Source organism: Ammospiza caudacuta, chromosome 36 (genome assembly GCF_027887145.1).
Source record: "Ammospiza caudacuta isolate bAmmCau1 chromosome 36, bAmmCau1.pri, whole genome shotgun sequence".
Taxonomy (NCBI): domain Eukaryota; kingdom Metazoa; phylum Chordata; class Aves; order Passeriformes; family Passerellidae; genus Ammospiza; species Ammospiza caudacuta.
In genome coordinates, this window is record NC_080628.1 from 1,066,930 (window position 1) to 1,082,500 (window position 15,571).

A 15,571-nucleotide genomic window follows, 5' to 3' on the forward strand; every position below is an offset into this window, starting at 1 on the left:
ACAGTGGGGACAGTGGGGACAGTGGGGGATTGAGGACACATTGGGGCCACTGGGGACATTAGGGGGATTTGGGACATTTGGGGACACTGGGGACATTGGGGGGATTGGGGACATTGGGGACAATGGGAACCGTAGGGACATTGTGGACAGTGGGGACATTGGGGGGATTGGGGACCGTGGGGACATTGGGGACAAATGGGGACCGTGGGGACACTGAGGACATTGGGGACAGTGGGGACAGTGGGGACATTGGGGGATTGAGGACACATTGGGGACACTGGGGACAATGGGGGATTTGGGACATTTGGGGACACTGGGGACATTGGGGACATTGGGGACCGTGGGGACATTGGGGGGATTGGGGACAACGGGGATAGTGGGGACATTGGGGACAGTGGGGACATTGGGGGATTGAGGACACATTGGGGACACATTGGGGGGATTTGGGGACATTTGGGGACATTGGGGACATTGGGGGCTGTCGTGGGTTGACAGCCTTTAGCCCAATATTGTGCGTTGTGTCCGGCCGCTGGTCAGTGGTCAGCAGTCAGTCCACGGTCACTCAGTGCTCACTCAGCGGTCACTCAGTGGTCACTCAGGGGTCAGCGGTCAGTCCATGGTCACTCAGTGGTCACTCAGGGTCACTCAGGGTCACTCAGTGGTCACTCAGGGATGGTCAGGGATGGTCAGTGGTCACTCAGGGTCACTCAGGGTCACTCAGTGGTCACTCAGGCTCACTCAGGGTGGGTCAGTGCTCACTCAGGGTCACTCAGTGGTCACTCAGTGGTCACTCAGGGGTCAGTGGTCAGTCCATGGTCACTCAGTGGTCACTCAGTGGTCACTCAGGGTCACTCAGGGTCACTCAGTGGTCACTCAGGGATGGTCAGCGGTCACTCAGGGTCACTCAGGGTCACTCAGTGGTCACTCAGTGGTCACTCAGGGTCACTCAGGGTCACTCAGTGGTCACTCAGTGGTCACTCAGGGTCACTCAGGGTCACTCAGTAGTCACTCAGTGGTCACTCAGTGGTCACTCAGGGTCACTCAGGGTCACTCAGGGTGGGTCAGTGGTCACTCAGTGGTCACTCAGGGGTCAGTGGTCAGTCCATGGTCACTCAGTGGTCACTCAGTGGTCACTCAGGGGTCAGTAGTCAGTCCATGGTCACTCAGTGGTCACTCAGTGGTCACTCAGGGTCACTCAGGGTCACTCAGTGGTCACTCAGGGTGGGTCAGTGGTCACTCAGGGTCACTCAGGGTCACTCAGTGGTCAGTCGATGGTCACTCAGCAGTCACTCAGGGTCACTCAGGGATGGTCAGCGGTCACTCAGGGTCACTCAGTGGTCACTCAGTGGTCACTCAGGGTCACTCAGGGTCACTACGCGGCGCTGCCCCGCAGGTAGAAGGCCGAGGCCTTGGCCCAGCTGTAGCTCAGGTCGGGGTTGGTCAGTGTGGGTCAGTGATGGTCAGTGGTCACTCAGGGGTCAGTGGTCAGTCCATGGTCACTCAGTGGTCACTCAGTGGTCACTCAGGGTCACTCAGGGTCACTCACGCGGCGCTGCCCCGCAGGTAGAAGGCCGAGGCCTTGGCCCAGCTGTAGCTCAGGTCGGGGTCCAGCGGCGTCCCCAGGGGCAGCGCCCAGGGCAGCCCGGGGGCAAACGGGGCCAACCTGGACAGGGACAGAGACACACCTGGGCACACCTGGGCACACCTGGGCACACCTGGGCACACCTGGGCACAGCTGGGATACACACCTGGGATACACACCTGGGATACACACTTGGGCACACCTGGGATACACTGACACACCTGGGCACACCTGGGATACACATATGGGCACACCTGGGATACACACCTGGGATACACACCTGGGCACACCTGGGATACACAGACACACTTGGGACAGACACACGGACACACCTGAGTGTATCTGGGCACACCTGGGCACACCTGGGGACACACTCACACCTGGCAGTGTCACACTCACACCTGTGCTCACCTGTACCGCCGCCGCTGCTGCACCGGGTGTGTCACACACACACACCTGGCAGTGTCACACTCACACACACCTGGCAGTGTCACACACACACCTGGCAGTGTCACACTCACACCTGAGGGTGTCACACTCACACCTGAGAGTGTCACACTCACACCTGGCAGTGTCACACACACACCTGAGGGTGTCACACTCACACCTGGCAGTGTCACACTCACACCTGTGCTCACCTGTACCGCCGCCGCTGCTGCACCGGGTGTGTCACACTCACACACACCTGGCAGTGTCACAGACACACCTGAGGGTATCACACACACCTGGCAGTGTCACACTCACACCTGGCAGTGTCACACTCACACCTGGCAGTGTCACACTCGCACCTGTGCTCACCTGTACCGCCGCCGCTGCTGCACCAGGTGTCTCCGGCGCTGTCTCTGCAGCCGCGGGTGTCGCTCCATGGCCGGCGTGGTGGCTGCGGGGACACCGCGGCACAGGTGCGGCACAGGTGTGTCCCCAATGTCCCCAGGTGTGTCCCAGGTGTGTCCCAGGTGTGTCCCCAATGTCCCCAGGTGTCCCCAGATGTCCCCAATGTCCCCAGGTGTACCCAAGTGTGTCCCCAATGTCCCCAGGTGTACCCAGGTGTGTCCCCAATGTCCCCAGATGTGTCCCAGGTGTGTCCCCAATGTCCCCAGGTGTGTCCCAGGTGTGTCCCCAATGACCCCAGGTGTGTCCCCAATTTCCCCAGGTGTACCCAAGTGTGTCCCCAATGTCCCCAGGTGTGTCCCAGGTGTGTCCCAGGTGTGTCCCCAATGTCCCCAGGTGTGTCCCAGGTGTGTCCCAGGTGTGTCCCCAATGTCCCCAGGTGTGTCCCAGGTGTGTCCCCAATGTCCCCAGGTGTGTCCCAGGTGTGTCCCAGGTGTGTCCCCAATGTCCCCAGGTGTGTCCCAGGTGTGTCCCAGGTGTGTCCCCAATGTCCCCAGGTGTGTCCCAGGTGTGTCCCAGGTGTGTGCCCACCTGTGCCCTCGGGCAGCTCCCAGGTGCCAAACCCCTGCAGCCATCGATAGCACGGGAAGTGGAAGGGGCCCAGGTGAGTGACGTCATCGGGGTCACCTGCGGGGACACAGGGTCACCTGTGGGTGACGTCACCTGTACTGGCACAGGTGTGTGATGTCACCTGTACTGGCACAGGTGTCACCTGGGGGGCTGATGTCACCTGTGCCATCACAGTGTTATCTGCGGGGGTGACATCACCTGTGCCATCACAGTGTCACCTGTGCCATCACAGTGTCACCTGTGCCATCAGTGCCACCTGTGCCATCACAGTGTCACCTGTGCCATCAGTGCCACCTGTGCCATCAGTGCCACCTGTGCCATCACAGTGCCACCTGTGCCATCAGTGTCACCTGTGGCATCACAGTGTTATCTGCAGGGGTGACATCACCTGTGCCCTCAGTGCCACCTGTGCCATCAGTGCCACCTGTGCCATCAGTGTCACCTGTGCCATCACAGTGTCACCTGTGCCATCACAGGGTCACCTGTGCCATCACAGTGTCGCCTGTGCCATCACAGTGTCACCTGTGCCATCACAGTGTCGCCTGTGCCATCACAGTGCCACCTGTGCCATCAGTGTCACCTGTGGCATCACAGTGTTATCTGCAGGGGTGACATCACCTGTGCCCTCAGTGCCACCTGTGCCATCACAGTGTCACCTGTGCCCTCAGTGCCACCTGTGCCATCACAGTGTCACCTGTGCCATCACAGTGTCGCCTGTGCCATCACAGTGCCACCTGTGCCATCACAGGGTCACCTGTGCCATCACAGTGTCACCCGTAGGGGTGACATCCCCTGTGCCCTCAGTGCCACCTGTGCCATCACAGTGTCACCTGTGCCATCAGTGCCACCTGTGCCATCACAGTGCCACCTGTGCCATCACAGTGTTATCTGCGGGGGTGACATCCCCTGTGCCCTCAGTGTCACCTGTGCCATCAGTACCACCTGTGCCATCACAGTGTCACCTGTGCCATCAGTGCCACCTGTCCCATCACAGTGCCACCTGTGCCATCACAGTGTCACCTGTGCCATCAGTGCCACCTGTGCCCTCACCTTCGCTGTCATCACCGATGTCACCTGTGCCATCCTCCGGCTCCTCCTCCTCCTCCTCTGGCTCCTCCTCCTCCGGCTCCTCCTCCAGGGCGTCACCTGTCCCCTCCTCGGTGTCACCTGTCCCCTCATTGTCACCTGTCCCCTCCTCCTCCTCCTCTTCCTCCTCCTCCTCCTCTTCCTCCTCCTCCTCGCTGTCCTCGCTGTCCCCAGCGCTGTCCTCGCTGTCCGAGGTGTCGGGGCTGTCCCCAGGTGTGTCCCCAGGTGCGTCCCCGGGTGTGTCCCCGCGCTGTCCCCACACGGTGACGCGCTCCAGGTACCAGGAGCTCTCGGGGAGGCCCCCGCAGGGCCCCTTGTGCACCTGGAGGAGCAGGAGGCGCCCCAGGGGACGGGGGGCGCGCACCTGGTACTCTGTCACCTGTACGGGGACAGAAACAGTGTCACTGTGTCACCTGTGTCACCTGTGTCACTGTCGCTGTGTCACCTGTGTCACCTGTGTCACTGTCACTGTGTCACTGTCGCTGTGTCACCTGTGTGAATATCATTGTGTCACCTGTATCACCTGTGTGAATGCCATTGTGTCACCTGTGTCACTGTGTCACCTGTGTGAATGCCATTGTGTCACCTGTGTGATTGTCATTGTGTCACCTGTGTCGCCTGTATGAATGCCATTGTGTCACCTGTGTCACTGCCATTGTGTCACCTGTGTCACTTGTGTGACTGCCATTGTGTCACCTGTGTCACCTGTGTGACTGTCACTGTGTCACCTGTGTCACCTGTATGAATGCCATTGTGTCACCTGTGTCACCTGTGTGACTGTCACTGTGTCACCTGTGTCACCTGTGTGAATGCCATTGTGTCACCTGTGTGCCTGTCACTGTCATTGTCATTGCGTCACCTGTGTCGCTGTTATTGCGTCACCTGTGTCACTGTCATGGGGGACATTGTCACTGTGTCGCTGTCACTGTCATGATCATGGTGCCACCTGTGTCACTGTCACTGTGTCACCTGTGTCACCTGTGTCACTGTCACTGTGTCACCTGTGTGACAATCACTGTCATTGTCATTGCGTCACCAGTGTCACTGTCATTGGGGACATTGTCACTGTGTCACTGTCACTGTCATGATCATGGTGTCACCTGTGTCACTGTTATTGTGTCACCTGTGTCACCTGTGTCACTGTCATTGGGGACATTGTCACTGTGTCGCTGTCACTGTCACGATCATGGTGTCACCTGTGTCACTGTCACTGTGTCACCTGTGTCACTGTCACTGTGTCACTGTCACTGTGCACCTGGAGGAGCAGGAGGCGCCCCAGGGGACGGGGGACGCACACCTGGTACTGTGTCACCTGTATGGGGACAACACTGTGTCACCTGTGCCACCACTGTCACCATGACTGTGCCACCATGGCTGTGCCACCATTGCTGCGTCACCATTGTCACCTTTGCTGTGTCACCGCTGTCACCATGGCTGCGCCACCATGGCTGTGTCACCATTGCTGTGTCACCACTGTCACCATGGCTGTGTCACCATTGCTGTGTCACCACTGTCACCATGGCTGTGTCACCATGGCTGTGTCATCATTGTCACCAATGTCACCATGGCTGTGTCACCATGGCTGTGTCACCATTGCTGTGTCACCACTGTCACCATGGCTGTGTCACCATGGCTGTGTCACCATTGTCACCAATGTCACTGCCACAGTGTCACCATCACTGTGTCACCGCTGTCACCTCCATTTTGTCCCCTCTATTGTGTCATCGTTGTCACCATCACTGTGTCACCATTGCTGTGTCACCGTTGTCACCTTCGCTGTGTCACCGTTGTCACCATGGCTGTGCCACCGCTGTCACCTTCGCTGTGTCACCGTTGTCACCTTCGCTGTGTCATCGTTGTCACCATGGCTGTGTCACCGTTGCCACCTTCGCTGTGTCACCGTTGCCACCATTGCAGTGTCATTGTTGTCACCTTCGCTGTGTCACTGTTGCCACCATTGCAGTGTCATTGTTGTCACCTTCGCTGTGTCACCGCTGCCACCACCACCAGGCCACCGTCACCACCGTGCCAGCGCTGTCACCTCGCCGTGCCACCACCGCCACCGTGCCACTGCCACCACCGACACCTCTGGGGAACAATGTCACCGTTGTCACCGTTATGGTCACTGTGCCACCACTGCCACCACCTCTGTGTCACCATTGTCACCTCCATTGTGTCACCATTGTCACCTCCATTGAGCCACCATTGTCACCATTGTCACATCCCTGTGCCACCACTGTCACCATCGCTGTGTCACCACTGTGTCACCATTGTCACCTCCATTTTGTCCCCTCCATTGTGTCCCCATTGTCACCGCGATTGTGTCACCATTGTCACCTCCATTGTGTCCCCATTGTGTCACCATTGTCCCCCCCATTGTGTCACCATTGTCACCATCGCTGTGTCACCATTGTCACCTCCATTTTGTCCCCTCTATTGTGTCACCATTGTCACCATTGCTGTGTCACCATTGTCACCATCATTGTCACCGTCATTGTGTCACCACTGTCACCTCCATTTTGTCCTCTCTATTGTGTCACCGTTGTCACCAACACTGTGTCACTATTGTTGTGTCACCATTGCCACCAATGTCACTGCCACAATGTCACCATCACTGTGTCACCATTGTCACCTCCACTGTGTCACCATTGTCACCTCCACTGTGTCACCATTGTCACCATCGCTGTGTCACCACTGTCACCATCGCTGTGTCACAATTGTCACCATTGTCCCCTCCATTGTGTCACCATTGTCACCATTACTGTGTCACCATTGTCACCGTCATTGTGTCACCACTGTCACCTCCATTTTGTCCTCTCTATTGTGTCACCGTTGTCACCATCACTGTGTCACTATTGTTGTGTCACCATTGTTGTGTCACCATTGTTGTGTCACCATTGTCACCTCCATTGTGTCACCATTGTCACCATGGCTGTGTCACCATTGTCACCATTGTCACCTCCATTGTGTCACCATTGTCACCATGGCTGTGTCACCATTGTCACCAATGTCACTGCCACAATGTCACCATCACTGTGTCACCATTGTCACCTCCACTGTGTCACCGTTGTCACCATCGCTGTGTCACCATTATCACGATTGTCACCTCCATCGTGTCACCATTGTCACCATTGTCACCATTGCTGTGTCACCATTGTCACCATCATTGTCACCGTCATTGTGTCACCACTGTCACCTCCATTTTGTCCTCTCTATTGTGTCACCGTTGTCACCATCACTGTGTCACTATTGTTGTGTCACCATTGTTGTGTCACCATTGTCCCATCCATTGTGTCACCATTGTCACCATGACTGTGTCACCATTGTCATCAACGTCACTGCCACAGTGTCACCACTGTCACCATCACTGTGTCACCATTGTCACCATCACTGTGTCACCATTGTCACCATTGTCACCTCCATTGTGTCACCATTGTCACCATCGCTGTGTCACCATTGTCATCAACGTCACTGCCACAGTGTCACCATCGCTGTGTCACAATTGTCACCATTGTCCCCTCCATTGTGTCACCATTGTCACCATGGCTGTGTCACCATTGTCACCATCATTGTCACCTCCACTGTGTCACCATTGTCCCCTCCATTTTGTCCCCTCCATTTTGTCCCCGCCATTTTGTCCCCTCCATTTTGTCCCCTCCATTTTGTCACCTCCATTTTGTCCCCTCCATTTTGTCCCCGCCATTTTGTCCCCTCCATTTTGTCACCGCTGCCACCCCCGCCGTGTCCCCATTGTCCCCTGCCCCGCCCGGCCGTGGCGGCGCCACCCTCATGTCCCCATCGTGTCCCCATCGTGTCCCCAGGGCCACCCACGCGCTGTCACCTGGCCCGGCCACACCCTGGCTGCCACCTCTGCAGTGTCACCTGCTGTCCCCTCCCCCTCCCAGCCCCTTTTTGGGGACATTTGGGGACATTTGGGGACACCCAGGGGTCTTCTAGGGCAGGAGGTTGGGACATTGAGCCCCCAACAAATGTCCCCAAAATGTCCAAAAATCCCCACAAAATGTCCCCCAAATCCCCCCCAAGTGTCCCCAAATCCCTTGAAACGTCCCCTAAAGTCCCCAAATGTCCCCAAATCCCCCCCAAATGTCCCCGAATGTCCCCAGGGGTCCTTAAATCTCCCTCAAATGTCCCCAAATCCAACCAAATCTCCCCCAAATCCCCTCAAATCTCCCCAAATCCCCCCAAAATGTCCCCAAATCCTCCCAAATGTCCCCAAATCGCCCCAAATGTCCCCAAATCCCCACAAAATATCCCCAAATGTCCTCAAATCCCCACAAAATGTCCCCAAATGTCCCCAAATCCGCCCAAATGTCCCCAAATCCCCACAAAATGTCCCCAAATGTCCTCAAATCCCCACAAAATGTCCCCAAATCCTCCCAAATGTCCCCAAGTCGCTCAAAATGTCCCCAAACGTCCCCAAATCCGCCTCAAATGTCCCCAAATTCCCCCAAATGTCCCCAAATCCTCCCCGAATGTCCCCAAATCGCCCTCAAATCTGCCCGAATGTCCCCAAACGTCCCCAAATCCCCCTCAAGCGTCCCCAATCCCCCCCAAATGTCCCCAAATCGCCCTCAAATGTCCCTAAATCCCCACCAAATGTGCCCAAATCCCCCCCAAGTGTCCCCAAATCCCTTGAAACGTCCCCTAAAGTGCCCAAATGTCCCCAAATCCCCCCCAAATGTCCCCAGGGGTCCTTAAATCTCCCTCAAATGTCCCCAAACCCCCCCAAATGTCCCCGAATCGCCCCCAAATGTCCCCAACCCCCTCAGCCCCCTCAGCCGCCCCCTCAGCCGCCCGCTCCCCTCGCCGTCTCTCACCGCCCCGCATTGGAAGTCGGGTCCCCAGCGGTCCAGCGCGGTCCTGGCGCTGCTGCCGCGGCTCCCCACGAGCGTCACGGCGATGGCGTCGCTGGTGCCGGCGCCGGGAGCGCTCCCGGTGCGGACCCGCACCCGGTACGCGGCCATGGCAATGGCGGCGTCGCTCTCCCCTCACGGTGACTGACGCGGGGAGGAGCCAATGGCGGCGGGGCTCACGCGCCGCCCGGCCAATGAGAGCGAGGCGCGGTGAGGCGCGGCCAATGGCGGGGAAGCTGGGCGGGGATGGGCTGGGTTAAGACGTCACTACCGCCTTCACTTCCGGCGGCGCTTCCGGGTGCGATGGACCCCGAGTTCGACGATGTGGTGGCGGTGGAGGATCTGATGGTGAGGCCACGCCCCCCTTTTCCGCGATTGAACACGCCCCCTTTTTCGGAAGCCACGCCCACCCCCGTGGACCCCCCCCGAGTGCCGCGAGCCCCCCCGGCCACGCCCCTTTTGCGGCCCTCGAAACCGCCCGGGTTGGCCACGCCCACTCGCCCCCCGCCTGGCCACGCCCCCTGTGTGACCACGCCCTTTTTTGTTGGGTGGTCACGCCCCCATCTGGGTTGGCCACGCCCCCCTCCGGGACCCCCGGGGGTCTTGGCTCGGGGGCTCCGCTCGTTTTGGCCACGCCCATTTGGTGACCACGCCCTTCCGAAAAGCCACGCCCATAAATCCCCTCCCAGTAACTCCCCAGTGCTCCCAGTACGGGCCCAGGGACTCATCCCAGTGCTCCCAGTAACCCCCAGGGACTCATCCCAGTGCTCCCAGTATCCTCCCAGTGCCTTCCCAGTGCTCCCAGTAACCCCCGGTGCCTTCCCAGTTCCTTCCCAGCGCTCCCAGTAACCCCCAGTACCTTTCCAGTATCCTCCCAGTGCTCCCAGTATCACCCAGTGCCATTCCCAGTGCTCCCAGCAACCCCCAGTACCTTTCCAGTATCCTCCCAGTGCTCCCAGTATCACCCAGTGCCATTCCCAGTGCTCCCAGTAACCCCCAGTACCTTTCCAGTATCCTCCCAGTGCTCCCAGTATCGCCCAGTGCCATTCCCAGTGCTCCCAGTAACCCCCAGTGCCTTCCCAGTGCTCCCAGTAACCCCCAGTACCTTTCCAGTATCCTCCCAGTGCTCCCAGTAAGCACCCAGTAACTCCCCAGTGCTCCCAGTAACCCTTCCCAGTATCCTCCCAGTGCTCCCAGTAACCTCCCAGTGCTCCCAGTAACACCCAGTGACTCATCCCAGTGCTCCCAGTGCCATTCCCAGTGCTCCCAGTGTCCTCCCAGTGCTCCCAGTATCACCCAGTGCCATTCCCAGTGCTCCCAGTGCCCTCCCAGTGCTCCCAGTAACACCCCAGTGCCATTCCCAGTGCTCCCAGTGCCCTCCCAATGCTCCCAGTGCCCTCCCAGTGCCATTCCCAGTGCTCCCAGTGCCCTCCCAATGCTCCCAGTGCCCTCCCAGTGCTCCCAGTATCCTCCTGGTGCCATTCCCAGTGCTCCCAGTAACACCCAGTGCCATTCCCAATGCTCCCAGTACCCTCCCAGTCACTCCCAGTGCCATTCCCAGTGCTCCCAGTAACACCCAGCGACTCATCCCAGTGCTCCCAGTGCCATTCCCAGTGCTCCCAGTCACTCCCAGTACCCTCCCAGTCACTTCCAGTACCTTCCCAGTGCTCCCAGTGCCCTCCCAGTGCCCTTCCAGTGCTCCCAGTATCACCCAGTGCCATTCCCAGTGCTCCCAGTGTCCTCCCAGTGCTCCCAGTATCACCCCAGTGCCATTCCCAGTGCTCCCAGTAACACCCGGCGACTCATCCCAGTGCTCCCAGTGCCAGTCCCAATTCTCCCTGTGCTCCCAGTAACCCCCTGTGCCTTCCCAGTATCATCCCAGTGCCATTCCCAATGCTCCCAGTCACTCCCAGTACCCTCCCAGTCACTCCCAGTACCTTCCCAGTGCTCCCAGTACCCTCCTGGTGCCATTCCCAGTGCTCCCAGTATCACCCTAGCGCCATTCCCAGTGCTCCCAGTAACCCCTCAGAGCTTTCCCAGTGCCCTCCCAGTCACTCCCACTCACTCCCAGTGCTTCCAGTAACACCCAGTAACACCCAGTGACTCATCCCAGTGCTCCCAGTGCCTTCCCAGTGCTCCCAGTACCCCATTTCACTGCTCCCAGTGCTCCCAGTGCCCTCCTGGTGCCATTCCCACTGCTCCCAGTCACTCCCAGTACCCTCCCACTCACTTCCAGTGCTCCCAGTAAGGGGCCAGTGCCCTCCCAGTGCCCTTCCAGTGCTCCCAGTATCACCCAGTGCCTCATCCCAGTGCTCCCAGTGCCATTCCCAGTGCTCCCAGTGTCCTCCCAGTGCTCCCAGTATCACCCCAGTGCCATTCCCAGTGCTCCCAGTGCCCTCTCAGTGCTCCCAGTGCTCCCAGTACCCACCCAGTGCACTCCCAGTACCCTCCCAGTGCCCTCCCAATGCTCCCAGTGCCCTCCCAGTGCCATTCCCAATGCTCCCAGTGCCCTCCCAGTGCTCCCAGTATCACCCCAGTGCCATTCCCAGTGCTCCCAGTGCCCTCCCAGTGCTCCCAGTATCTTCCCAGTGCTCCCAGTATCATCCGGCGACTCATCCCAGTGCTCCCAGTGCCAGTCCCAATTCTCCCAGTGCTCCCAGTAACCCCCTGTGCCTTCCCAGTATCATCCCAGTGCCATTCCCAATGCTCCCAGTCACTCCCAGTACCCTCCCAGTCACTTCCAGTACCTTCCCAGTGCTCCCAGTACCCTCCTGGTGCCATTCCCAGTGCTCCCAGTAACACCCAGTGCCTCATCCCAGTGCCATTCCCAGTGCTCCCAGTGTCCTCCCAGTGCTCCCAGTATCACCCCAGTGCCATTCCCAGTGCTCCCAGTGCCCTCCCAGTGCTCCCAGTACCTTCCCAGTACCCTCCCAGTACCCTCCCAGTGCCCTCCCAGTGCTCCCAGTAACCCCTCAGTGCCTTCCCAGTACCCTCCCAGTCACTCCCAGTGCTCCCAGTATCACCCAGTGCCATTCCCAGTGCTCCCAGTATCACCCAGTGCCATTCCCAGTGCTCCCAGTATCACCCAGTGCCATTCCCAGTCCCCCCCATCCATCCCTTGTCTCGTTCTGCGCAGGCGCTGGAGCGTCGCTACGCGGCCGAGCTCCAGCAGGGGGCGCCGTCCCGGCAGTGCCGCTTCGAGTACGGCTGGGGCCTGGTGCGGAGCCGGTACCGGGAGGACACGGCCCGAGGGGTGGCGCTGCTCTCCGGTGAGGGGCGGGGCTTACACAGGGGGCGGGGCCTGCTCCGGTACCGGGAGGACGCGGCCCGAGGGGTGGCGCTGCTCTCCGCTGAGGGGCGGGGCTAAACAAAGGGGGCGGGGCCTGCTCCGGTACCGGGAGGACGCGGCCCGAGGGGTGGCGCTGCTCTCCGCTGAGGGGCGGAGCTTAAAAAGGGAGAAAAAACACGGAAAAATTTCGGGAAAAACACGGAAAAATTTGGGAAAATAATTGGGAAAAAAACACAGGAAAATTTTGGGGGAAAAAAATTGAAAAATTTGGGAAAAAACACGGAAAAAAATTGTGGGCCTTCTCCGGCACCGGGAGAACACGGCCTGAGGGGTGGGCGGGGCTAAGCAAAAGGGGCGGGGCCTGCTCTGGTACTGGAGGCCACGGCCCGCGAGTGGGCGGGGCTTATCCGCCTTGGGGGCGTGGTTATGGGCGTGGCTAAAGCGAGGGCGTGGTCATGGCTGGGGGGAATTGGGGGAGTCCCTGGGGGGGATTTTGGGGAGTTTTGGGTGAAAATTTGGGGTTTTGGGGTCCCTGGGGGAGCACTTAGGGGCTGTTTTGGGAGAATTTTTTTTGTGTTTTGGGGTCCCTGGGGCAGTTTTGGTATAAATCTTTGCGGTTTTGGGGTCCCTGGGGCAGTTTTGGGGTGAATCTTTGATGTTTTTGGGGGTCCCCCAGAGCTGCTGCCCGAGACCCCCGCGGAGGAGCAGCGAGACGTCCTGTTCTACCTGGCCCTGGGCTGCTACCGGCTCAAGGTGGGGACACTGGGGACACCCTGGGGACATCGTGGGGACACTGGGGACATCTTGGGGACATTGGGGACATTGGGGGATTGGGGACATCAATGGGGGATTGGGGAAATCAATGGGGGATTGGGGACATTGAGGGGACATTGGGGACAGTGGGGGGATTGGGGGGACTGGGGGACACGCTGAGGACATTGGGGACACTGGGGACATCTTGGGGACATTGGGGACATTGGGGACATTGGGGACATTGGGGGATTGGGGACAGCATGGGGACATTGGGGACACTGAGGGGACATTGGGGACAGTGGGGGGATTGGGGGACACGCTGAGGACATTGGGGACACTGAGGGGACATTGGGGACATTGTGGACATTGGGGGATTGGGGACATCAATGGGGGATTGGGGACACTGAGGGGACATTGGGGACATTGGGGGATTGGGGACAGCATGGGGACATTGGGGACACTGAGGGGACATTGGGGACATTGGAGTCAATGGGGGAACACTGGGGGATAGGGGACACCATGGGGACATTGGGGACATTGGGGACACTGAGGGGACATTGTGGGGATTGGGGACAGCGTGGGGACACTGAGGGGACATTGGGGACACTGAGGGGACATTGGGGACAGTGGGGGGACATTGGGGACATTGGGGTCAATGAGGGAACACTGGGGGATAGGGGACACCATGGGGACATTGGGGACATTGGGGACACTGAGGGGACATTGGGGACAGTGGGGGGATTGGGGGACACGCTGAGGACATTGGGGACACTGAGGGGACATTGTGGGGATTGGGGACAGCGTCGGGACACTGGGGACATTGGGGACGCTGAGGGGACATTGGGGACAGTGGGGGGACATTGGGGACACCATGGAGACGTTAAGGGCAATGGGGACAGTGAGAGGGACACGGGGACACGTTGGGGACATTGGGGACATTGAGAGGACATTGGGGACATTGGGGCATTGGGGACACTGAGGGGACATTGGGGACACCATGGGGAGATTGGGGACATTGGGGCATTGGGGCATTGGGGAGGTTTGGGGCACTGAGGACATTGAGGGGACATTGGGGACATTGGGGGGGATTGGGGACATTGGGGACATGGTGGGAGCATGGGCTCTGTCCCCAATGACCCCACGGGAGTGACAGAGCTGCTGGCACAGCTGGAACAAGGGAGATGGGGACAGGGAGGGGACACAGGTGACACACAGGTGACACTCAGGTGACACGGGTGACACACAGGTGACACTCAGGTGACACAGGTGACACTCAGGTGACACAGGTGTGACACACAGGTGACACGGGTGACACACAGGTGACACAGGTGACACACAGGTGACACACAGGTGACACACAGGTGACACGGGTGACACTCAGGTGACACAGGTGTGACACACAGGTGACACTCAGGTGACACAGGTGACACACAGGTGACACAGGTGACACACAGGTGACACGGGTGTCCCCTCAGGAGTACGAGCGCGCCCTGGAGCACCTCGAGCGCCTCCTGGTGGCCGAGCCGCAGAACGCGCAGGTGCTGAGACTGCGGAGCCGCGTGCGGAGCCGCCTGAGGAGGGGTGAGGGGACACTGGGGACAGCAATGGGGACACTGGGGACATTGGGGACATTGGGGGGACTGGGGACATTGGGGACATTGGGGGGATTGGGGGGATTGGGGGCATTGGGGACATTGGGGGGATTGGGGGCATTGGGGACATTGGGGGGATTGGGGGCATTGGGGACATTGGGGAGGTGCCAACGCCCCCCCAGGTGCTGACATTGTCCCCTCTGTCCCCTCCCCATTGTCCCCATTGTCCCCATTGTCCCCATTGTCCCCCATTGTCCCCATTGTCCCTATTGTCCCCCATGTCCCCCTTGTCCCCATTGTCCCCATTGTCTCCATTGTGCCCCCCATTGTCCCCATTGTCCTCATTGTCCCCCCATTGTCCCCATTGTCCCCATTGTCCCCATTGTCCCCCCATTGTCCCCCCATTGTTCCCCCATTGTCCCCCATTGTCCCCATTGTCCCCAATGTCCCCAATGTCCCCCATTGTCCCCCCATTGTCCCCATGTCCCCCCATTGTCCCCATTGTCCCCAATTGTCCCCTCTGTCCCCCCCCACAGACGGCCTGGTGGGCGCGGCCATCGTTGGGGGCGTGGTCATGGGCGTGGCCGGGCTGGTGGGCGTGGCCATCGCGCGCGCCCGGCACTGACCACGCCCCCTCCGCGGTGAGGGGGCGGGGCCTGCGCGATGACGCCGCGGAGATCACGTCAGGATGCGGCGGAGTGACGTCATGGCCCGCGGTGACGTCATGGCCCGCGGTGACGTCAGAACCGCCCCTCCCCCCTCAGTGCCTTGGGGTGTCCCATAGCCCCTCCCCCTCCCCCCCCCCCCCCCCCCGATGTAAATAAACCTGATTGGGCGCCGAGAGTGACGTCACTGAGGGGGCGGGGCAGGGGTCACCTGGGCACCCCAAATGTCACCTGAACCCCCCTGAGAGCCCCCCAAGTGTCACCTGAAC

The 15,571-nt window shown here is 59.5% G+C and overlaps 2 protein-coding genes across 2 annotated transcripts in view; one reads left to right on the forward strand and one right to left on the reverse strand.

Annotated features, from left to right (window-relative positions):
• LOC131570649 (polyunsaturated fatty acid lipoxygenase ALOX15B-like) overlaps nucleotides 1–9,114 on the reverse strand; it is a 29,088-nt gene extending 19,974 nt beyond the window's left edge. The window contains exons 1-5 of the mRNA XM_058823022.1: nucleotides 8,968–9,114; nucleotides 4,094–4,508; nucleotides 3,005–3,100; nucleotides 2,381–2,462; nucleotides 1,547–1,663 (exon numbers count right to left, since the gene is read on the reverse strand). Of these exons, the coding sequence (XP_058679005.1) occupies nucleotides 1,547–1,663; nucleotides 2,381–2,462; nucleotides 3,005–3,100; nucleotides 4,094–4,508; nucleotides 8,968–9,114 (857 nt within the window). The remainder of the gene's footprint in view (nucleotides 1–1,546; nucleotides 1,664–2,380; nucleotides 2,463–3,004; nucleotides 3,101–4,093; nucleotides 4,509–8,967) is intronic.
• A 180-nt stretch (nucleotides 9,115–9,294) lies between these two features.
• On the forward strand, nucleotides 9,295–15,427 carry FIS1 (fission, mitochondrial 1). Its single transcript, XM_058823017.1, has 5 exons — nucleotides 9,295–9,351; nucleotides 12,140–12,272; nucleotides 12,969–13,045; nucleotides 14,521–14,626; nucleotides 15,174–15,427. Exons 1-5 carry the CDS (start codon nucleotides 9,307–9,309, stop codon nucleotides 15,260–15,262), a joined length of 450 nt encoding a protein of 149 aa, XP_058679000.1. The 5' UTR covers nucleotides 9,295–9,306; the 3' UTR covers nucleotides 15,263–15,427.
• The last annotated feature ends 144 nt before the right edge of the window (nucleotides 15,428–15,571 follow it).

Bases quoted from the DNA above. Each gene is read 5' to 3' on its own strand.
- FIS1 (XM_058823017.1), top strand. From the start codon at position 9,307: ATGGACCCCGAGTTCGACGATGTGGTGGCGGTGGAGGATCTGATG. The intron at 12,273-12,968 runs GTGAGGGGCGGG...GGGGTCCCCCAG, and splicing joins AGGGGTGGCGCTGCTCTCCG to AGCTGCTGCCCGAGACCCCC. The intron at 14,627-15,173 runs GTGAGGGGACAC...CCCCCCCCACAG, and splicing joins GCGGAGCCGCCTGAGGAGGG to ACGGCCTGGTGGGCGCGGCC.